General features: G+C 45.0%; 1 protein-coding gene across 1 annotated transcript in view; it reads right to left on the reverse strand.

Moving 5' to 3' along the window:
* Positions 1-1,049: 1,049 nt before the first annotated feature.
* LOC147453068 (histidine--tRNA ligase, cytoplasmic-like) overlaps positions 1,050-23,869 on the reverse strand; it is a 33,755-nt gene continuing 10,935 nt past the window's right edge. Inside the window, exons 6-7 of the mRNA XM_086518569.1 lie at positions 1,717-1,848; positions 1,050-1,608 (exon numbers count right to left, since the gene is read on the reverse strand). Of these exons, the coding sequence (XP_086374695.1) occupies positions 1,267-1,608; positions 1,717-1,848 (474 nt within the window). The 3' untranslated portion in view covers positions 1,050-1,266. The remainder of the gene's footprint in view (positions 1,609-1,716; positions 1,849-23,869) is intronic.

Consider the following 23,869-nt stretch of genomic DNA (forward strand, 5'->3'; position numbering starts at 1 on the left):
GCATATCAGACCCACATATCGGACGTTATTTGATATATTCTCAATACAGTTTTACGTTATTCACTATTCTTTGCTGGCAAAGAGGCAACCTTGCACATTGATTCCTTCAATTTGGCCCCGTCTTTGTGATCTTTATTGTCGTTGCATCGCTTTTCTTGTTTTATTTTTTTCCTTTTCTACTTCCAACAAGTCTTCCTAGTGTGGCTAGTTTTCAAGAAACGTATCTCGGCTTGCTTAGCCTTCAACCGGTTGACAAATTAAAACAGGCAATTGGGAGCAGAGGGAGAAAGGAAAAATTTTGGACGAAAATTCAAACAAATATATTCTTACCAGGAAAATGGTTTCTTTTGCAAAATATTACCATCCACAAAATGCCTTCGTTTACCACAAGCATGTGCTGCTTACCGTCAAGCTGGGTGATTAGACCGCTGTTGACATTTTGGTGATGACATGATGGACTTCATAGCCATGCAAAAAAAGGCAGCGAGTTGGTGGACCCGCATTGTTACACCATGGTCATGCCATTACTGAAGTTCACCATGGCCATTGGAGAACAGATAGTGCATCTCACAATCATAAATAATGAAGATAAAACAAGACCTGGTTATCCTCGCTACAACCCGGGCACGATCACCTCTAAACCCCTAGTTATTCATCAGTCATCTTTTTCAATCTACAATTGGGACCATGTGCATAAGGTCTCCCATAAATCAGACTTGTAAATCTCCTCGCCATACTGAGACCAAGAATCCAGCACCTGGCCTCCAAACATATGCATGTCATACAAATAAGTTCATAGAGATTCACCTGTATGTACATTAATCCAACACATATACGTATTAATCTCAAGTACATCTTTGCTGGAGGATAGATCCTTTCGTAGTAGTACTATACACATCCTGTGTATACAACAAAAAAGCCTGTCAACCCATTCGGTAAAATCACCTAGACATCCCAAATCCAACGATTGCAATGCGCCTGCTGGAGATACCATATATACAAAAAAGTATCTGGAAACATTGCAGACTACAAAACCATTACCCATTCCATGAGCAAAAAAACAAGATTCTTAACAATCTGTAATACTAGTGTGTTACAATTGTGCGCCCATTCATGCTATAATGAGGGAAAAATGTTCTCAAATATACAAAACTGCCCGTATAGATGGGAGCCACTATAAGCAGCATCACAAAGATGAATGCATCACGTGTCCTTAATCCACGCTCAGATTGTCAGTCCTTTTCGTAACACGTCCTTAATCCACACTCAAATTGTCAGTCCTTTAAGGGCTGCACAAGCACAAATCCTAGACTGAAGATCGGCAGCCAGGTTGTCTCTTCTCACCTCTTCCTCCTGCTTTGCTGCCATATCTCTAAGTTTGACTATCCCCTGATTTAACTCATCTTGCCCAACCAAAACCACCCATGGTATGCCATCCTTCTCTGACGCATCTGAAAGCTGTTTTTTAATCTTTCCTGGAGCCACGCATCTAAATTCAGTTGCTATTTCCAGTTCCCATAGCTCGCTAGCAATGCCAATGGCCACATTCCAAAGTGATTTCCCAATTCCAAGCACCAAAACTTGCGTTTGAGTCTTCCGAACAGTAAGCTGTAAAAGCAAACAATGTCCGGCTAAGAGAATACTTGGACAACAACTGAAATCACAAAGCTTAAAGACACTGCCAGGAAAAAATGCATGTTCCTTAAGAATCCTCACCTGGCCAGCTTGCCCCTCCATGATTGCAAATACTCGTTCAATACCCAAACTCATCCCAACAGATGGCACTTGCACTCCGCTGAACATGCCCACCAAGTCATCATACCTACCCCCAGCAGCAATCGATCCCATCTGCAGTCTCGAAGGTAACAACTTATGAGTGCCGTTGAGTGTTTTTACTAGAAGAAAAAAAGCAGAACCAAAGAGCATTTAATTTGTGTTACTATCTATATGTACTTGTGGAACTTAATGCAAGCACATAGGAACAAACAATTAATTATGTATTACTATGTGTAAACGCGTGCGTGTGTGTGTGCGTGTGTGTGTGTGTCACGAGGACGTGGCAATTGCTAACTCGAGTTATTGGTTTCTTTCCGATAATTTTTGTTTAATTTTTGGGACCTCTTTTTGAAGTTGCAAATGGTCGGACATTGTATGGCCAATGTGAACAATAGTTTCACCCGCAGATGGGAAGTTGGTCGGCACTCAAATTCTAGTAGTAAAAGGGTGTCTAGGCTCAATTCAAAGTCATCTAGGTCCCCTCCCCGCACTTAATTAGTTGGTGGATACTAGGAAATTAACTCCATAGAGACACAGTGACAAGGTGGGGTCACCCAAAGAAAATCACCTGAGAACTGGGTTACATTGCATTTTTGGACATGGTCCCAGTGGTGAAAGATGGCCAGATGACCAATGAGAGTCCAATGGAAGCATTTCCTAAAATTTAGGGAACTACTATTTTGGGCCACAAAATCTGTTCGTGTCATTAGCTTCAAAATGACAAGGGGAACATTTTATTACTCTGTTGCAAAGTCAACTAATGCACCAATTGAGAGATTTTTAAGGAGTCGTCCCAATGCGAGAAAATTGCATGCATGAGTGCCAAGTGGGACTTTTTGGCCAATTTACCAAATCTAGGAGAACAAAACTCGTAACTGACTTTTTGGAGCAGTTTTGGAGGTTGATAACTCTAATTTCAACCATTTCTCTCCATTTTTGAGCTTCTCATGACTTTTACCTAGGACCAAGGAGCTCATTTTCAGCATTGGAAGGCATTAGATGCATGTTTACGAGGCTGTTTTGCTGCGTTTTCAGCGATACGCAAGTTTTGGCAGCAATGGAACTCTTCCCCTTTTGCATCTATTTGTTCACAGATGGATTACAGGTCAAGCACATAAGAGGGGACGTGTAACAGACTTGGAAACTCCAAGTCAAGGATCAACCGCAACACGACAAGGATTTGCTTCAAAACAGTTCACAATTTGATTCGACACCAACCCGACAGAGTTCCGTGCCAAGAGGTATTGGCCCCAAAGACTTGCGCTTCTTTCGGTATTTCTTTTTATAGTAAATCTGTTACACAAAGTACAAGGGAGTGGGTGGGTCTCACTCTCAGACTCTCCGTCCAGATGCTCTGAGAAGTGGGAGCCCAATCCACACTTATAAAGGTTTACAAGGGATACCAAAAGCAGAGCCCCAAAAGCTGCCAATTTAAAAGCATACAAAAATAAAGCAAATCCTCTCACAAGCTTGCTTAGTAAAATAAAGCAACTTGCGTAGATTTTCAGCCAGCTTTGTGTAGAAAATTCCTTGCATTGCTTTTTCTCTCGCCAGCCAGCCGCGTCAGCATTCCGTACGGTTTTCCGTGTTTTCCGCCGTGAAGTGCGCCACAAACTGCGGGGGTCCGTACGCTGCTGCCATGTCAGCCCTAACAACGGATTTTCCGGGAGCTGTCACCACCAAAAGGGAGGGTGAGTGTGTGAATACAGGATGCCACGTCACTAGACTGTGACATACCCCCCTATTGAAAGCATTGTAATCGCCCTCAATTACGCCTGCAAAACAAACAGAGACCATAAACTGTCTTAGCAGACACTGACTGCTAGTACCAACGCACTAGGAACAACACATCTAGCACATGTACCAATCGACACACATCACAAGACATCACTTGACATCACATGACAAATCACATTCAAAAATTCAGTCGGATCTCAGACCATGATTAATCGGCAACGTATTTAGCAATCGCATCTAGATCCACTCGGGACCTCATAGATGCCCGATTGACTAATCCTTTTTGTAACCATGTCTATCGAGATCTTTCAAACCGAAATGTTGCAGTCATTTCGTCTATCAGTTCCTGCACTTAAACAAGTCCAGAACAAATCAGTATCCTATTATCGGGAATTCCAGTTCATAAAGTCATACAGCAGAGTACTATCAGCTCACAGTGTCCCTGAAACTCAAAAGAGACATCAATATCTTTAGTATCAAAATGAGGGCAATCTGTTGACAAAGAAGTGGAGCGACTCCCCTCTTGTACATATCCACTGCACCAAATTCCGCCCAAGCTGAGTTCGGGGTTCCATTTGGAATAGACTATGCTAAACCACATGCTTCGAGGTAAAGATTCACAATGCGAGGAGTATTTGCCAGGTCCTCCTCCTCCATTCACTTCGCATCCAATGCGGAGTAGGTCTTGAATTTAACCAATAACCGTCTTATCGCTTTACCTTTTATCTTTCTATCTTTCTGTGCCACTATCTGTTCTGGAACGAGTATCTGCTCGGTTTCCTCCAATTCGGGTTGCTCATCTAGCTCCCCATCATCGGGCACATCGCCTTTTAAAAGGCTTCAAGAGACTCGCATGAAAACATTGTGAAGTCTCCAAGTGTCAGGCAGCTTCAGTCTAAAGGAGACATCATTTATCTTTTCGGAAATCTGGAAAGGTCCATAGTATCTCATGCTAAGCTTTCGAGAAAGCCGCTCCTTTCCCTTTTTCTTTCTCAGGCGTGCCTTCTCAAAATGTAATAGCACCCAATCATTCTCCTTCAATTTCAAATCGCGACGATGTCGATCTGCCGCCTTTTTTTGAGATTTCTGCAATGCCTTCCGGACCAAGTCGAAGTCCTTTGTGAACTGGTCGGCTTCAAAGAAAAATCTTATATTTCGTGCTAAGGAAGGGTGGAACCTTCGTAGCAAATTCAATAATCTCAAATGGCACCTTCCCCATCAAAGAGTTGATCGTGTTTCTGTAGGCATATTCCACCAAAGGTAAAGACCCTTTTCCCATGAAGTCTTAAGATTCTAAGAAGAAGACTTCAACAAATCCAGTACCACTGAATTAGCAATCTTTGATTGCCCGTCAGTCTGCGGGTGGAACGATGACGACAACTGCAACCGCATGCCAATGTTCTCCCAACTAGCCTTCCAAAACATACTCGTGAATCTGCCATGTAATCTAAATATCTAAGCAATAAACAATCGTGCCCACGATGTGTTTTCAAGAGATCAAAAATGAAATCCATTGCAATCTTTTCCAGGGGCGGTTGGGTATGGGTAAAGGCTGTAACAATCCCTGTGCTTTATGCCTGTCAAAACTTGACCTTCTGGCATACCAAGCAACTGCGTACAAAATCGTCCACGCCCTTCTTGAGTCTCGGCCAAACAAAAGTATCTCTGCACACCTTTCAAGGTGGTAGCAATGCCGCTGTGACCCATAAAAGGTGGACAATGGCATTCGGTTCGAACCTTTTCCTTCAACGGCTGTGTAACACACAACATCGTTTTCTTCATCAAGTAGCCATCCCGAATGGAATATTCCGCTACTACCTCCCCATTCCGTATAAAATTGAATATATCCGCAAAAATCGGTATCTGTGGCGTATTGACCGACCATATCCTCGAAGCTTCTATGATGTATCGTGGAAATAGCGAGAACCAACGGCTTCCGGGACAAAGTATCTCCCACCAATTTCTTATGTCACTGCATTATGTCCCTACACATGGACAATCCGGAAGTAAAAGTGTGACCAGATGTTTGCCCACCGCATCTGCTTTTTCGATAGCTGCTTCTGTGACAAGAAGTAGCGTAAACTCCAACCATCTGTGAAAACCGTAAAATTGGCTCCGAGTAGGTAATGTCGCCACTGAGTAAGAGCATGGATAACCACCAAAAGCTCTCTCTCATATCTGTACTGTCAATTCCAACCTTGAAAACAATCGGCTCTCATAGGCAATGACAAGGCCTTCATGCATTAAGACCACATCCAAACTACGACCTCAAGTATCACAATATACTTCAAACGACTTCTGCAAATCCGGCAAAGTCAAAATTGGTCCTGTAGTCAAATTATGTTTCAATTTCTGAAAGGCAGTCACCTTTGTGGGTCCCCACGAGAAAGGGACTCCTTTCTGTGTCCACATAGGCAAAGGGGTAAGCAACCTCTGCAAACTTTCTGATGAACCGACGATAACTAAGAACATAAGCCCAAGAAGCTTCGAGCTTCATGGACATTCTTCAAATCGAGCCAATCACGGATAGTCTCTATCTTGGCCGGGTCCATCTGCACTCCTGCTGCTAAGACAATGTGTCCCAAAAAGTGTATCTGTGGGCTTGGCTCACACGGTAAGGTGGCCGGTTCGGTGGTGTGGTTCTAGGTATCAAATTAATGGTATGATCCTCAAAACGAGCTGGTGGCAACTCGCCTGGCAAGCCCTCTGAAAAGCAATCTGCATGAGTATGAACAAAAATCGTGGCGTTCTTCATTCAGGTCAAAACATATTCGACCTTCAATCATCATTCACTTCTCTCCATAAAATCAAGGAAAGAGGCTGAAATTTATCAAGTACAATCTCTGTGCCCTTCATTTTTCAAAGTCACTTTCTCAACGCGCTAGTCAAACATGGCGTTGTTCTTGTGGTGCCAAGGGATTTCGAGTAGGACGTCACAACCTCCCAGGAAATTACGTAGAAATCCTCGTACCCTAAACACCCCTGACATTGCAAACGAAGTTTGCCAATGATCGCTGTAGTAGCAACATCCCGTCCGAATGTCGCTAAAACTATCTCCACGTGTGGCCTCAATCTGTCGAACGTAATTCCAAATCGAGCCGCCAATTCAAGTGAAAAGAAGTCGGCCTTGGCTCCTTCATCCAAGAAAAAGAGGGCTTCTTGTTCTTTCACTTTACCCTAAAAGCGGGAAAATTTTGTACTTTCATTCATTTGATTCTATTCGAGCCCCACGCAGTGTGGTACCAGTTGTGCTCTCATTTGCCTTTTATGCCACGTTCCTCAGTTGCTTTCGAACTCTCTGGCCTTTCTTCGTCCTATTCTTTCGGTGCCTTTTTAGGGCACTTCGCGCAGATATGCCCAGTTTCCCCGTATTCAAAACACTTCCCCTCTCTGATGTAGCTGATCCTCTGTCGAAGAGTGAGCTGGGGTCGTGCATCCTTTTCTTTCTTTTCTAGGGTGCTCTTCTTCTTTTCTACTTTCATTTTTAGAAGTCTGTTCGGTTCTCTGCGTCATGATCTCATCTGTGGGGTAAGTCAAATTGCCTGAATGAATGGCAAAACCCCGTTTCGCATGACTCATCAGTTCTTGAATAGAATCTAACTTTTGTTCTAAGCAGTGATCCCGGATCTCTGTAGGAAGTGCAAAGGTAACCCGCTCAATCTGTTCTTTGAACGAGATCTTCTTAAATGAAGAAGCTTGTAGAAAAGAGCTACAGAATCTCTCGCAATATGCGTCCAATGTATCTTTCTTGGTCATCCGAAGATGGTTCCAAACAATTCATATGTCGTGACCATACTCTCGAGTCAGCCATGAAGAAATAAAAAGCCTTTTAAATTTCGGCCATTTAAGTGGCGCTTTCTTGTTCAATAGAAAAGTGGACCACCAAGTTCGAGCATTTCCCTTGAAGTAAGAGGTAGCCCTCCGAATCTTGGAGTGCTCTAAGTAATGTCCTCCAGAGAAAGCTATGTCAAACTGTTGTATGAAGGCCAACGCCTTCGAAGCATCTCGAAGGCCAAAAAATGTGTCAAATTTAATTGATTGTCCACCCTCTTTAAATTCTCAGACTTTCTTGCTTTTATCTTCCAGAAAGTCATACTGGTTGGCTTTATAAAAATTCTTCTTCCTTGCATAAAATCTGCTGTTGTCGGAGTCCGAACTAAGGCAAGATTTAGACTTCTTTGCCTTTTTCTTGCCCTTTCCAAAGCGTTGCTCTTTGCTTCGCTTTTTCCCTTTTCTGTCTTCTTCGCTTCGGAAGAGCTAGAAGAACTGTCAGAAGAAGAAGAAGAGCTAGGTACGCGCTTCTTTTGCTTTCTTCCCAAGGCAAAAGTAGATTGACGACCCAAATAACCCGGGAAATCAGTGCCTTTCTTTTGCTTTTTGTCATGCTTTTTGGCTTTGTTCTGCGCGTCAAAAAGAAGGCCAATCCGTGTATCAACCATCTCTTTCAATTCTTGCTCTGTAAACATCCTCGGAGTAGAACGTTGTTTGAGCGCCAATTTGAGGGGTGGCTCCGTGGTTTGCCGCCACTATGAGTACACCTCGTCGAAGGAGGTGTGGGTGAAAAATTTTGCAAGTTTAGGGTCCTTCGCAAAATTCATCATCAACTTTGTCGCATCATCGACCAATCTCCGATGTTCCATCTCTTCAAGCTCCGCCTGAGTAGATCGAGGCAGGCCGTACTCGCATGAATCGTCTTCGTAATTTCTTCCCGCATCTCCGGATGCAGAGGAAGTCGTCTGTCCTTCGCTTGAATCCATAAGTGCCGCGTAAAAAGGATCGGATTTCCCGGTAGAAGAGAAATCTGCCGTGCTCTGATACCATTGTAACAGACTTGGACACTCCAAGTCAAGAATCAACCGCGACACGCCAAGAATTAACTTCAAAACAGTTCACAATTTGATTCGACACCGGCTCGACGGAGTTCCGTGCCAAGAGGTATTGGCCCCAAAGACTGGTGCCCCTTTCAGTATTTCTTTTTATATTAAATTTGTAGCACAAAGTACAAGGGAGTGAGTGGGTCTCACTCTCAGACTCTGCGTCCAGATGCTCTGAGAAATCCACACTTATAAAGGTTTACAAGGGATGCCAAAAGCAGAGCCCCAAAAGCTGCCAATTTAAAAGCATACAAAAATAAAGCAAATCCTCTCACAAGCTTGCTTAGTAAAATAAAATAACTTGTGTAGATTTTCAACCAGCTTTGCGTAGAAAATTTCTTGCCCTGTTTTTCTCACGTGAGCCAGCCACATCAGCATTCTGTACGGCTTTCCGCGTTTTCCGCCGAGAAGTGAGCCGCAAATTGCGGGGGTACGTACGTTGCTGCCACGTCAGCCCTAACAGCGATTTTCCGTGAGCTGTCACCACCAAAAGGGAGGGGGGGTGTGTGAACACGGACTGCCACATCACTGGATTGTGACAAGGCACTCAATTTATGCTAGAGGGATGCTTCATTGAGAACCTATCACAGGTTACGAGCTATTGTGTGCAAGCTTTCCCTCTCATGTACAGTGTAGTGCAAGAAGTGATGTCTTGCACTCTACACTGCTCTCTCTCTCTCCCCTACGTACAGTGACGTGATGCCCCACAAGAGGGCTCTTCATTTAACCTATGTACAGTTGTGTGGTCTTATGCTTTTGTGCCTAGGCAAGAGCCTCTTTGAGCAAGAAGAGGAGTAGCTAACTATTACTCCAAAAGCAGGCACTGGTGAGGGTGATAACCTCATCTTACAGGTGCATTTTCAACGCTGGTTATGCACTGTTTTTGGACTGTTTTGCAGCCGTATGGATGCCAAAAGCATTGGGGACAGTGCCCCACTGTTAGAGGACAGTTTCGAGACTGTTTAAAAACCAGTAAATACAGCGAGCTGTAATTTCTGTTTTTGGGCTGAAAACAGAGGGTTTACGTCCTTGGAAGTGAGTTCCAATAGGGGGGTTTGTTGAGGGCGAGTTTTGGGGCCGCTAAGTTGCCGAAATTTTGCCAGAACAGGTGTAATCTAGTTGGATACAGGTGAAGATCTCCAGGACTCTAGTTTTGTAACTTTACCCTCTAAAGGAATAAAGAAATACCGAAAGGGACGCCAATATTTGGAGCCTACAGGTTGTCGACGTCTGCTCCGAGCATTCTAGCTTCCAAGTGTTGTGTGTGCTTTGAAGTGTTAATTCCCGTTACAAGTTCCTTCTGCAAGGTTTCTCTGTGTTAAAGCTTAAAGTAAAGTTTTCAGTGAAAGCCAAAGTCTACCGCCCTACGGTCTGGTTTCATAGTTCTGTTGCCGAGACAGAATCACTTTTTCCTCAAGAAGTGAACCTTGGTTGGTTCGGTGAAGACACAGAGTACAAGAACGTGGGATTACACTATGACCGACAAAGCGAAGGGCATTATGGAAGAGGGTTCCTCTTCACAGGAAAGACAAGAAATTCCTCATATTCCTACATAACCTTTTCACCGTTCGCCCAGCCAAAACGTGGTCACATTAGGGTTGATTTTTTGCTGCATTTTTAGGGTTTGCAAGTATGAACCAAGATGAGATAGGGAGAGGTCTCACGGTGGTAGACTGGCCACTAGATCTCCTACGAGAGTGATGTGGGTCTCCTAGGTGGCACGCTGCTCGCCGATTCTCTGAGGCAATTGTTTGAATTCTTCAGAGTTGCTTACACTCACCCTCCGTAACCTTACAGCAGACTTTTCCCCGACCTGGACAATAGGCCACTCCCAACTCATTCACATTAAGAGCCACACCCAGTTGCGGTTTGGTGGCTTTGTTGGCACGGATTATGTTTAGGTTGACACCGGAGGATTGGAGGCAGGAGATACAAGCAAGACGGCACAAACATCTTAGCCTGGCCTTTCCTCTTCTCAGAGAAACTTCATAGCGCAGACTGCTCAGTCTAGCTTCCCTACTTCTACAGGATGATTACGGTGCAGACAGCTTGGTCTGACCATACCTCTTCTCATAGGCCCTTCACAGCGCAGCCTGTTGAATCTAGCTTTCCCCTCATCTTAGATTACCCTACCTACTGACAAGACACCATCCGATGGTGGTCCGTACGGGGTCTATCAATGACTGTTGCAACTTCAGTAGCTTCTACAATGCAGACTGCTTAGTTTGGCTTTCCTTGATTCGGAGAGAGTTTATGGCACAGATTACTACATCTAGCCTTCCTGGAGTTTTACAGAGCTTAGCCACCTAGCCACATTGGGTTGCAGGTTCATGCATTGATAGGCTTCACTGCATTCTCATGACGTGTCACGTGACACATCCAACCCTATGTGTCCGTAGACAAGCTACACCATAACAGGGCTTCCGTCAGTCCAGCAAGTCTACATTAGAAGTGATCTGGCACTTTTTGTGAGTCTATTCGTAGACCGTGCATGCCCAGTCACTTAGTGTAGATGCATATCCTCTGGTTGCACACAGCATGATCATCAGTATTCCCATCAAAATCCATCAGATTCCATCGGGGGAATTTTCCACTGATTTTAGCCTATTTTCCCTATTTTTGACATTTTTCACTTATTAATTTAAGTGACTTTCCAACAAAAGTAGGTAGGGCAATTTGGGTAAGAAAATATATAAGCAAACCAAAGTTAGCACTAAATGGCAGAAGAGGCAACAGGAGCCAAGCTCAACAGGCAACTTCTCAGCAAGACCAAGCCTTGGTGGACCTTCTCTCCAAGCAGCAGACCCCCATTGCCTAGCGTTTCCAACAAAGATCGCCAACAGAAGACCCCAACCATCCCAACGTTTTTGCATCAGCATTGGCGTTTTTGTATCAGCCTTCATCGCCACAAGATTCAGCTAGCAATCTAGCGTTTTTTGGAAAACCAACAAGCTAGCGTTTTTTATCTGCATCAACGACGTTTTTCAGCATGGAGAACTTGCAAGTACAGCCTTAAGAACCTCAGTTTTCAACCCTAAACCTACAGATTTTCAGCAACAAAGACCCACAGAAACAGCCCCCAAATCAGCGTTTTTGGACTAGTTGCAGATTTCAGCCCATAGCGTTTTTGGACAGCAATAGAAAGATTACAGATTTCAGCCCTTGGGTCGACTTCGTCATCCCCGTTGTCATCGTCGACATAGCCTAGACTTGCATCAGTCTCATGCATACCGTTTGTACCAAATTGTGCAATCAATAGTAGACGACTCTCGCCGAGGAGAGTGGGGCCTTCGGAGGAGGGTTTTATAACGTCTCTGGTGTCGTATCTCTCTTCTCTCTCTATCTCTCACTCTCATTCACTTGCACACACAATGTCTATTCACTTTGTTTGTGATCATAGCATTCTCTCATTAAGAACGGAAGGCTCTCCCTTCCATAAGAACAAAAGGAACCTTGAGCACAGTTCGAAGCACTCATCTTGAGCAAAACGCAAACATTCATTCCGCTACACCTTACATGACGGTTCCTGGGGTTCTCCATTTTCTCCAAACGGTTTTACTACAAACACCACAGACCCTATTTGGCAAGACACTTGCAGGTATATTGGCACTTCTTTCACGACAAGGAGTTGTTTTCACTCTCAATTTGTGACCTTCACGCAGTATCTTCACCCTGTATCGACAGAGTACAACAGTTTGCTACACTACTCGTGACGGCACTTTATCATGGAGACCTCACCACGGTTGGGACACCCCACATTGCTTCTACACTCATGGAGTATTGTCCTTCAATGGACATTGCAACAGACATCTTCATCATTTGCCTCACATCTTCGACTTCATGCGGTTTATTCAACATCCGGTGTTGAGAGGGGGTGCTAGATTTACACCACTCTGCTGCTTCACAGGTCTAGGCATACTTGTACGGCTAGTATGTCTCCGGGCTGGCCACCCCTAGTCTAGGTTGTACTTGGTTCGGCCGCCCGAGTTTGGGACTAGCCGCTCTCTTTTGTCCCGGCACCCACATATATTTCCATATATCATTTTTCTATTGGGTCGTGGGGATTTTTATCAGGCCTTGCCCTACCTCCCCTTGGGCACCTATTTATGGAGCAAGGGGGGTACCCACTTCCACATCTCACAGAGATCACACATCTGATTATATTGGGTCTTCTGCTCATGGTAGTGGGGCTAATCGCCCCCTCTTCACCATACCTTCTCTCTCTCTCTCTCTCTCTCTCTCTCTCTCTCTCTCTCTCTCTCTCTCTCTCTCTCTCTCTCTCTCTCTCTCTCTCTCTCTCTCTCTCTCTCTTGCTACTTAAGGTACATGGGAAGATCTTCGATGCTAATGAGTATAGCAGAGACCTACAAGAATCTTTCCAAAAGATTCAGGAGGCTATATCCATCTCTCAACAAACGCACAGAGTTGCTAACAAGCACGGAAGGGCCTTAGCTTTCAAGGAAAATGATTGGGTCCTACTCAAGAGTCACGTGACACATCCCAACCCTATGTGTCCGTGGACAAGCTACACCACAGCAAGGTTCAGTCGATTCAGTCAGTTAGATTAGCAGTGATCTGGCACTTTTGTGAGTCTATTCGTAGACCGTGCATGCCCAGTCACTTAGCATAGATGCATATCCTCCGGTTGCACACAGCATGATCATCGGAATTCCCATCAGAATCCATTAGCATCAGTTAGGGGAATTTTCCAGTGCATTTAGCCTATTTTCCTATTTATTGGGATTTTCACTAATTATTTTTAAGTGACTTTCCTACAAAAGTAGGTAGGGCAATTTTGCTGAGTTAATATATAAGCAAACCCAAGTTAGCACTTTCTGGCACAAGAGGCAACAAGAGCTTCCCGCTCAACAGGCAACTTCTCAGCAGTACCCCCTCCGACACTCAGACCCTCTAGCGTTTTTGGGATCGCCCTCTCTTGCAGAACTTGGCGTTTCCATCAGCCATCGCCAGTACCCTCCAGTCCTTGGCGTTTCCCCACTAGCATCAAGGCAACCAGTTCAGCCCAATCACTAACGTCAGCTACAGAAGTTTTCTTTGTAAAAACGCCAGCCAAATTGGAAGCAAATGCATTAGCGTTTTGTGTTATTCATCAGCAATTACAGCCAGTAGCTTCAGCGTTTTTGGTTTCAGCCCTAACCGCCGCAGATACACGCAATTTTCAGCCTAGACACAGAAGCAGATCAGCTCCCAAGTTGGGAGCAGATGTTCCCCCATTTTCAGCCATAAAAACGCAGCCAAAACAGTCCCCGAATTCAGCGATTAGAAGATCTCAGATTTCAGCCATCAAGTCGTCGTCATCATCGGCATAGTCCCATTGCATCAAGTCCACTGATTCGCATTGTACACCTTTGTGCAATCAAAGTAGACCACTCTCGCCGACGAGAGTGAGGCCTTCGGAGGAGGGTTTTACAACCTCTCGGGTGTCGTATCTCTTCTCTCTCCTTCTCTCAGTCTCATTCACTTGCACGCACAATCCACTAACTTTGTTCGTGACCACAGCACTCTACATGACGGAAAGCTCTCTCTTTCCCTAAAGAACTAAAAGGAACCTTGAGCAATAAAGATCACTAATCTTGAGAAAATACAACATTCATTCCGCTGCACCTAACATTGGTATCAGAGCTTTGGAAGTGTTCTGCATTACTCAAGGAAAGAACCACAAGAACCACAAGAATTTTTTTACTTGTTGCGATCGCACGAACCCAAGTTTACTTGGGCGTGGCGATTCCTAATCGTGTTTTGTTGAAGAGTAACAAGAATCCCAAGAAAGAAGGCCTTGTCCAGCCTCCCCTTGTGTCTCTTTTCACTCATTGAGAGCGGACCGTGCACTTAGCGGCCGGCCAATCGACGTGAGGTGGGAAAAAGCAACCTTGGTGTGAGTGCAAGGCCGCCAAGGGATGCGCCCGCAAACAGGAGTAGAACTCGGGTGAAGAGAAGTTCCTTCTCAACGCGATTTGCAAGCGAAAGAAAACCTCAAGAACCTCAAGAACCCCAAGAACCAAGACCCGCAAGAACCCAAGTTCCTCGTGAACTTAAGAACCCAAGACCCACAAGAACCCAAGTCCCTCGTGGACTTAAGAACACAAGAACCCACAAGAACCCACGATTGCAGAATGGTCATCACTCAAAGCGGAATGGATACTTCGCTTGGAGGTGATGAGCATGAGAGAGGCGAAGAAGAATTTTTCCCACCAGGAGGTTTTCCCGACCCTCCCCCTTTTCCATCTACGACAAAGATTGCACTAACTCCTATGGAGGAGTTGGACCAAGAAAGAGAAGCAGAAAGAAAAGCCTACGAAGAAGATATGGCAGCCATCGAGCGTAAGTACCAAGACAGAATGGCAGCCATAGCGCGTGAGACCAAAGCACTACAAGAACAGAGCGACCGACAAAACAAAGAGTTCTTGCGACTTTTTTCTCAGGTACAAGCGTACTTTGCACAGAATCACGGAAAGGAGACTGTCTCAGTCTCTTCTTCTCCAAAGCAGGATACACAGGATTTGCATGATTGTTTGAAGCATGATGATGATTTGAATGATATTGCTAAGCATGATGATTTGAATGACAATGATAAGCATGATGATTTGGATGCCAATGATTTGCATAATGATTTGGATGACAATGACAAGCATGATGATTTGCATGATCAAGATGTGATTTCTCACAAGCATGATGATTTGCATGATCAAGATGTGATTTCTCACAAGCATGATGAGTTGCATGAACATGATGTGATTGTTCACAAGGATGATGTGTTAGTGGATGCTTTTTCTAGCGAAGCTAACCTCGTTGTAGATTCGAGCAGTCACGAAGATCTGATCTTGGCTTTCGAGTCGAGGTCCAAAGAAACCCCACAAGACGATTCGATCATTCAAGAAGGCGATCTTGGCTCTCGAGCCTTGGTCCAAAGAACCCTCACAGGAAGTATTGTGTGTTCGCATGAGTGATACGCACGCATTGTTCGAGAGTTTCATTCGTGAAGGTTTCCTGTATTTTAGTCAGCATCGTTATGTGATCCCTTTTCCTAGGCATGACATACTGTATGTTGAGCACGTTTCTATCATGGATGAGCACGAATGTATACGGAATTTTTATGAAAAGTTGAAAAGTTTGTATGTAAGGAAGTCGCATTCCATGTCTCTTCCTTGGCATGACACGGTTTCTGAACGAGCACATGATTGTATGAGTACCAAGCATGGGCATTTCCATGGTAATTTGCCACAATTGATTGATTTCGATCAAATAGAAAGGATTCGGACGCATTGTTTGCATGTGTTTGATGAACGGGTTGTAACTCCGTCTCTATGTTCATCTACATTGCATACACAGTCTTTAGAGAAGACAATATTTTATTCCTTCACTTTACATGGAATGGGTATGTTCATGATTTTGTGTTGGAGATGGTTTCAGGAATTTTCAACCATGGAGATTCTTGAAGACGAAAGAAACAGGTCTCTAGACGAAGTTGAAGCATCAAAGGAGCCACATCAGACTGTGAGTCGCTTTCGGCACGGCCCAAAGAAGCAAGCGTTGCAGACCTTTATGAAGTTCAAGTACCGCACGACCCACACACCAGAGTGGGCCGGCGAAGAGTCCCTTCCAGGATTCCGGATGCTGTTGGCGATCTCCCTCGACGCAATACAGTTCGGTACCAGTACCTCACTTTGAAAAGGAGGAGATGTCACGTGACACATCCCAACCCTATGTGTCACCACAGCAGGGTTCAATCAGTTCAGTCAGTTAGATTAGCAGTGATCTGGCACTTTTGTGAGTCTATTCGTAGACCGTGCATGCCCAGTCACTTAGCATAGATGCATATCCTCCGATTGCACACAGCATGATCATCAGAATTTCCATCAGAATTCATTAGCATCAGTTAGGGAAATTTTCCAGTGCATTTAGCCTGTTTTCCTATTTATTGGGATTTTCACTTATTATTTTTAAGTGACTTTCCTACAAAAGTAGGTAGGGCAATTTTGTTGAGTTAATATATAAGCAAACCCAAGTTAGCACTTTCTGGCAGAAGAGGCAGCAGGAGCTTCCCGCTCAACAGGCAACTTCTCAGCAGTACCCCCTCCGACACTCACACCCTCTAGCGTTTTTGGGATCGCCCTCTCTTGCAGAACCTGGCGTTTCCATCAGCCATCGCCAGTACCCTCTAGTCCTTGGCGTTTCCCCACTAGCATCAAGGCAACCAGTTCAGCCCAATCACTAACGCCAGCTACAGAACCAGCCAGCGTTTTCTTTGCAAAAACGCCAACCAAATTGGAAGCAAATGCATTAGCGTTTTGTGTTTTTCATCAACAATTACAGCTAGTAGCTTCAGCGTTTTTGGTTTCAGCCCTAACCGCCGCAGATACACGCAGTTTTCAGCCTAGACACAGAAGCAGATCAGCCCCCAAGTTAGTTGCAGATGTTCCCCCATTTTCAGCCATAAAAACGCAGCCAAAACAGTCCCAGAATTCAGCGATTAGAAGATCTCAGATTTCAGCCATCAAGTCGTCGTCATCATCACCGCCGTCGTCATCGGCATAGTCCTATTGCATCAGTCCACTGCATTCGCATTGTACACCTTTGTGCAATCAAAGTAGACCACTCTCGCCGACGAGAGTGGGACCTTCAAAGGAGGGTTTTACAACCTCTCGGGTGTCGTATCTCTTCTCTCTCCTTCTCTCAGTCTCATTCACTTGCACGCACAATCCACTCACTTTGTTCGTGACCACAGCACTCTACATGACGGAAAGCTCTCTCTTTCCCTAAAGAACTAAAAGGAACCTTGAGCAATAAAGATCACTAATCTTGAGAAAATACAACATTCATTCCGCTGCACCTAACATCAAGTTTCTCAAGGCTCGATTGAGGCAAACTACGGGCAAAAATCCTAAGGGCTGAAATCGGCTCGTATGGCGGTAGACGTAGGCTTTCATCCGAAACTTTACTTTAGACTTTAGGACACAGAGAAACTTTGCAAAAGAAAACCTGTAACGGGAAATGATACTTCAAACACACACGGCTTGGAAGCTAGAGCGCTACCAAGCAGACGCCGACACCTGTTGGCCCTTAAGATTGGCGCCCCTTTCGGTATTTCTTTATTGTATTAACAGAGGGAATAAAACCTATGATTTCCTATGAATTGTCCTGCATAATCCTAGCTGAAAACCACCTGTTCTGGCCCGATTTCGACAACATAACTATACTAGGACGCTTCACAAACAATATTCCCACGCAATGGATGACTTTCCCGAGGCATACGGACACTTCGCAAAACCTGGCGAGAATCTACAGCACGATGAATTCTCTGTTTTCTGCCCTAAAAATGCACCAAACCACCTCTACAACGGTCCCCTCGCATCCCCGCACCTCTGGGGGTATTAGGGACCGTTTAGGGCCAAAACCCTAAACCTGCAAAAATACACAGCAGGCTGTATCTCCCTGTTTTGGGCTCCGTTTCGCAAGAAGGTCACATCCGTAGCAATTCCTCGAGCTCCCGCACCTGTAGGGCTACTTGCCCTCTGAATCGGACGAGGTTTCTCACATGAAACCTCTTCGAATTCACATGTACTTGCGAGGGAGCTAATCCAGTACCTGTGCAAAAGGCTCTAGCCTCGGCAATTGCGCATGAACCCAAACAATTGTACATAGGTCAAATGAAAAGCCCTCTTGTGGGGCATCACATAACTGCACGGAGGGGAGAGAGAGAGAGCAATGAATGTGTGCAAGGCCTCAGTTCTTGCACTTCACTGTACATAGAGGGTAGGCAAGCACACAACACCTTTGGTACCTGCAACAATCCACCATACGGCTGAAAAATGCAGCCCACGTTTTGTTTTAATGCTTCTCTCTCTTAAGTTGAAAAAATGCCCAAAAATGTGCCAAGTGGCACTCATGCATTGATTCCCCGCTTTAGACCTTTTGGTCTAAAAATACATGGATAACCGCCAAAAGCTCTTTCTCATAAATCTGTGCTGTCAATTCCGGCCTTGAGAACAATCGGCTCTCGTAAGCAATGACATGGCCTTCTTGTATTAAGACCGCACCGAGACTACGACCACAAGCACCACAATATACTTCAAGTGACTTCTGCAAGTCCGGCAAAGTCAAAATTGGTCCCGTAGTCAACTTCTCTTTCAAAATCTGAAAGGCAGACACCTTTGTGGGTCCCCACGAGAAAGGGACTCCTTTTTGTGTCAAGATATGCCTAACACTCAAGAAGGATGTGGAAGAGTTTGTGCGCAGTTGCTTGGTATGCCAGAAGGTCAAGTTTGACAAGCATAAAGCACAGGGATTGTTATAGCCTTTGCCCATACCCACCCGCCCCTGCGAAAGTATTGCAATGGATTTCATTTTTGATCTCCCGAGAAAACAGAGTGGTCACGATGGTATCTGGACTGTCATTGACAGATTCAGCAAGCAAGCTCATTTCATTCCAGTAAAGAAAACAGTCAAGCTGGATCACTTAGAGAGACTGTTTATCTTCAGATTACATGTCATGCATGAGATGATTGTCTCTGACGGGGACCCCAGATTTACGAGTTTGTTTTGGAAGGCAATTTGAGAGAACATTGGCACGCGGTTGCAGTTCTCGTCGTCTTTCCACCCACAGATTGACGGGCAATCTAAGATTGCGAATTCAGTGGTTTTAGATTTATTGAAGTCTTATATCTCGGATCAGAAGACTCAATGGGAAAAGTATCTACCGTTGGTGGAATTTGCCTACAATAATACGATACACTCTTCGACGAGGAAGGCGCCATTTGAGATTATTGAAGGTGTTGCGAAGGTTCCACCCTTCTTCGGCACGAAAAATAAGATTTTTGAAGCGGATGAATACACGCGCGACTTAGATACGGCTTTTGCCAAGGTCCACGAGGTTTTGCAAAAATCTCAAAAACGACAAAAAAAGGCAACGGATCGCCATCGTCGCGATTTGAAATTGAAGGAGGATTATTGGGTGCTCTTACGTTTTGAGAAGGCACGCGTGAGAAAGAAGAAGGGAAAGGAGAGGCTTTTTCCACAGCTTAGCATGAGATACTACGGACCTTTCCAGATCTCTAAAAAAATCAATGATGTCTCCTTCCAACTGAAACTACCTGACACTTGGAGGATTCACAATGCATTTTATGTGAGTCTCTTGAAACCTTTTAAAGGTGATGTGCTCGATGATGGGGAGCCCGATGAGCAACATGAAGTGGAGGAAAACGAGGAGATCCTTGTTCCTAAACAGATTTTGGCACACAAGGACACAAAGAATAAAGGTAAAGTAAGAAGGCGGTTCTTGGTTAAGTTCAAGAACTATCCTGCATTGGATGCGAAGTGGATGGAGGAGGAGGACCTAGCAGATACTCCTCAGATTGTGAAACTTTACCTCGAAGCTTTTGGTTTAGCATAGTCTATTCCAAATGGAACCCAGAATTCAGCTTGGTCGGAGATCTGGTGCAGTGGGATGCACAAGAGGGGAGCTACTCCGCTCCTTTGTCAACAGATGCCTTGATTTTAGAATACTAGAGTCATTGATGTCTCTTTGAGCTTCAGGGATAATGAGAGCTGACAGTATTTTGCTGTATGACTTTATGAAATGGAATTCCTGAATATGAAACTGATTTGTTCTTGACTTGTTTTAAAGTGCAGGAACTGGTAGACGAAATGACTGCAACATTTTGGTCTAATTGATCTCGAATAGACATGGTTGCAATAGGGTTTAGTCAATCGGCCATCGATGAGGTCCCGATTGGATCTAGATGCGATTGCTAGCTACATTGCCAATAAATCATGGTCTAAGATCCGCATGAATGTTGAATGTCACGTGATATCTTGTGATGTCTTATCGTGTGATGTGACTGTCGATTGGTACATTGCTAGATGTGTGTTCCTAGTACGTAGGTACTAACAGTCAGTGTCTGAGAAGACAGTTTATGGTCTCTGTCTCTTTTGTACGCATAATCGAGGGCGATTACTATGACGTGGCACTGAAACCCTAACCCTAAAAGGTTGCAAAAACCCTAACCCTAAAAGGCTACAAAAAATGACACGTGGCAAGTTGTACGGATGTCAACGCAAATTGAGGGATTCCGTACAACTGACGTGGCAATGATTGTACGGCAATTTTTCAGCTTTTGGGCGATGTTTGCTGGCTGCTTTTCCCCACGCTTTGGAGAGAGAAAAAGGCCTCTTTCCTTTATTTTAGCAAGAGAGAGTGTCACCAGCGTGTGACTACTATCTATCCTTTTTGTTGATTTCTTTCTTATTATCTATTTACTTTCACTTTTTGGAAACACCCCTCGGGAAATCTAACTGCCCTGCATTGCATAGCTAGTGTGGAACTGTCCAGAGGGATTCCGGGCCTGAGGGCAAGAGAGCACTAAGGTTGGACAAGGACTATGGTTAGCCAAGTGGGGTCATTGACTAGCCAAAGTGGAATCCTTTGCTACAGAGGCTACATTTCAGTTCTGGATGTGGCCGCAGTGTACAAAGAGGGTCGGATGACCTAGAAAGATACAATGGCAGCATCTCCTAAAATTTAGGGAACTGCTATTTTGGGACCTGAAAATGTCTTCGCGTCATTACGTGCAGTTTGACATGGGGATCATTTTGTTACTCTGTGGCCAAGTCAACAGAGGCTGTAGGTGAGATATTTTTAGACCCGAGGGTCTAAAGCGGGAAAATGCACAAATGAGTGACACTTGGCACTTTGAGGCCAGTTTACTACTTATAGAGAAGGCAAAAACGTGATTTATAGTGGGGAGGCTCATTTTGCAAGTCTCTGTCACAGGTTAAGAGCTATGGAGTGCTTGCTTTCCCTCTTATGTACAGTGCGGTGCCAGGAGTGATGCCCTGCACGCTACGCACTGCCCTCTCTCTCCCCTTTGGCAGTATGTTATGCCCCTCTAGTGGGCTCTTCATTTGACCAATGTACAGTTGTGTGGGTTCATGCGCGATTGCCGAGGCAAGAGCCTCTTGCACAGGTACTGGATTAGCTAGCGGCTAATCCCCCCGCAGGTACAGGTGAATTCGGAGAGGTTTCACGCCAGAAATCTCGTCCGATTCAAAGGGCAAGTAGCCCTACAGGTGCGGGAGCTCGAGGACTTGCTAGGGATGCGACCGGCACGCGAAACGGAGCCCGAAACAGTGAATTACAGCCTGCTGTGTATTTTTGCAGGTTTAGGGTTTTGGCCCTAAACGGACCCTAATACCCCCACGAGGTTCGGGGATGCAAGGGGACCGCTGTACAGGTGATCTGGCGCATTTTCAGGGCTGAAAACAGAGAATTCAGCGTGCTGCAGATTCTCGCCAGGTTTTGCAAAGTGCCCGTATGCGTCGGGAAAGTCAGTCAATGCGTGGGAATATTGACCGTGAAGGGTTCTAGTACAGTTATGCTGCCGAAATCGGGCTGGAACAGAGGAAATTCAGCCGAGTTTGTGCGGGGCAGCTTGTAGGAATCACAGCGTTTATTCCCTCTTTTGAACAATAAAGAAATACCGAAAGGGGCGCCTAAGTTAGGGGCCAATCTGGTGTCCGTCTACTCATACAGGTGCAATCTAGCCGCCTGTATCCCTCTCCCCTTTGTTGTGTCTTGAAAGTACAGGTAAAATAGACGACTAATAATGGGTGAAAGCTAAATCAAGGTTTAAAGTAAAGTCTACCGCCCTTTTTGGATTGAACAGGCCGGTTTCATGGTTCCATCGACGGGATTAAATCACTTTTTCCCATAGAAGTGAGCCTTGGTCAGTTTTGGGCTTGAAGACACAGGGGATCATAGACCAAACACAGGGAATTGCAATTATGGCTGACAGACCAGATGATGTGACTGAAGAGGTTTCCTCTTCACAGGGTCAACAGACACATGAAGTGGGTGAGTCGTCAAGACCACCACAGACAGATGACGATATATTCAGGACCCAGTTGGTTACTGCTGTGGCTATGTTCACACAAGTAATGCAGAATCCGAGGTTTTTAGCCTTTCTGCAACCTCCGGTTCCGTCTCAGCAAGTTGGGTCACTGGATCATATTCAAAAGCCTGTTAAGGCTCGAACACAGGTGATTCATACCGCACAGTCAATGGAAACACCTGTACACTTGATGGAGAACATGCAGTCTCCACAACGTATGCCTAAGGTGCAAGAACAGGTGGCTGAGATGCCAGTCTTTCAAGCTGTACCAATTCAGCCCGCCACCTTTCAACAACCTATAGCTGGTTCTAATGGGCAGGGAAGCAACCTACAGGCTATGCAACAGGTCTTCCCACCACCTTCAGTACACCCTGGCTATTTTGGAGGTGGATCGGTATTCCAGAGCATGGCTGGTCATGCACCTGGAAATCAGTTTTACACGCCAGGAACAGTGTTTGGGGGTGCTCAGACGATGATGCCTAACCCCATGTACAGTGTCATGGGTATGCAACCAGGGTTTCAAAGCACTCAGGGACAATTTGGGATGCCACAAGCAAATTTTGGTATGGCTGGAATTACAAATCAGCAGCCAAATATGGCATTTCCAGGTCAAGTTAATAGCGGCCAAGGAACACAGATGAACCTTAATAGTGTTCCCATGTTTCAGTCACTTCCATATGACAATTTAACGCCGCTGGAGAGGCCAACTCCGTACAAAGAAGGTGGCAAAGGTGTGTCATTCACGACCTTTACAGGGTTTGATGACAGGAAGAAGGCTCTTTCATTCCTCCAACAGTTTGACAAGGCCTATGCAGGGGGAAACTTTACAGAGGCTTCAAAGGTCCGCAAGGCAGCCACTTTCTTGACAGGGAATGCGGGACAATGGTGGACAACTTTATTGCTTCAAGGGCAAGCTCCGTCCACATGGATTTACTTCAAGCAGATTTTTGCAGCAGCATGGTTATCTGACGATTTCGAAGCAGATGTCATGACAGAATGGCACCAGCTTAATGCTGCCACTTGCAGAAATCTGGATGATTACAATCGGAAGTTTTGGAAAGCTCTACTTCCAGTAACTTCCTATAGGTTTGTGCCATTGACAGAACAAATTGAAAAATACTGTTGTGGCCTACCCAAAGGATTGAGAAAATACTGCACGAAGACAAAAGTCACTACTTTGACGCAGCTCATCGAGGTAGCAAACACTGGCAATGGTTTGCTCAAGGGAGAAGATTGTGAATTTAACACTGGCGTCAAGGCAGGATCAGGCAAGAAAAATTCAGCCAAGAAGCACGTTCCCAATGAGGCTCCTAAAGGGACTCAGGAGTCAGCCAACGCAGGGAAAGACAAAGCTACGGCTGAATCAGAAAAAGGACCAGCAAAGAAATGGAAAAGACGTTTTCCTCGCAAGTCAGAAGAGCAAAAGAAGGTCCTGAGGACAGAGAACAAATGCTTTATATGTGAGCAGCCTGGCCACATTGCTTACAATTGTCCTACAAAGAAAAGGCCAGCTGATTCTGAAGACAAGGAAGACAAGAAAGGAAAGAAGCCCATGGCTGGTCTAGTGCCAGATAT

This window comes from Adiantum capillus-veneris, chromosome 8 (assembly GCF_014529385.1).
Source record: "Adiantum capillus-veneris isolate H3 chromosome 8, ASM1452938v2, whole genome shotgun sequence".
Classification (NCBI taxonomy): Eukaryota; Viridiplantae; Streptophyta; class Polypodiopsida; order Polypodiales; family Pteridaceae; genus Adiantum; species Adiantum capillus-veneris.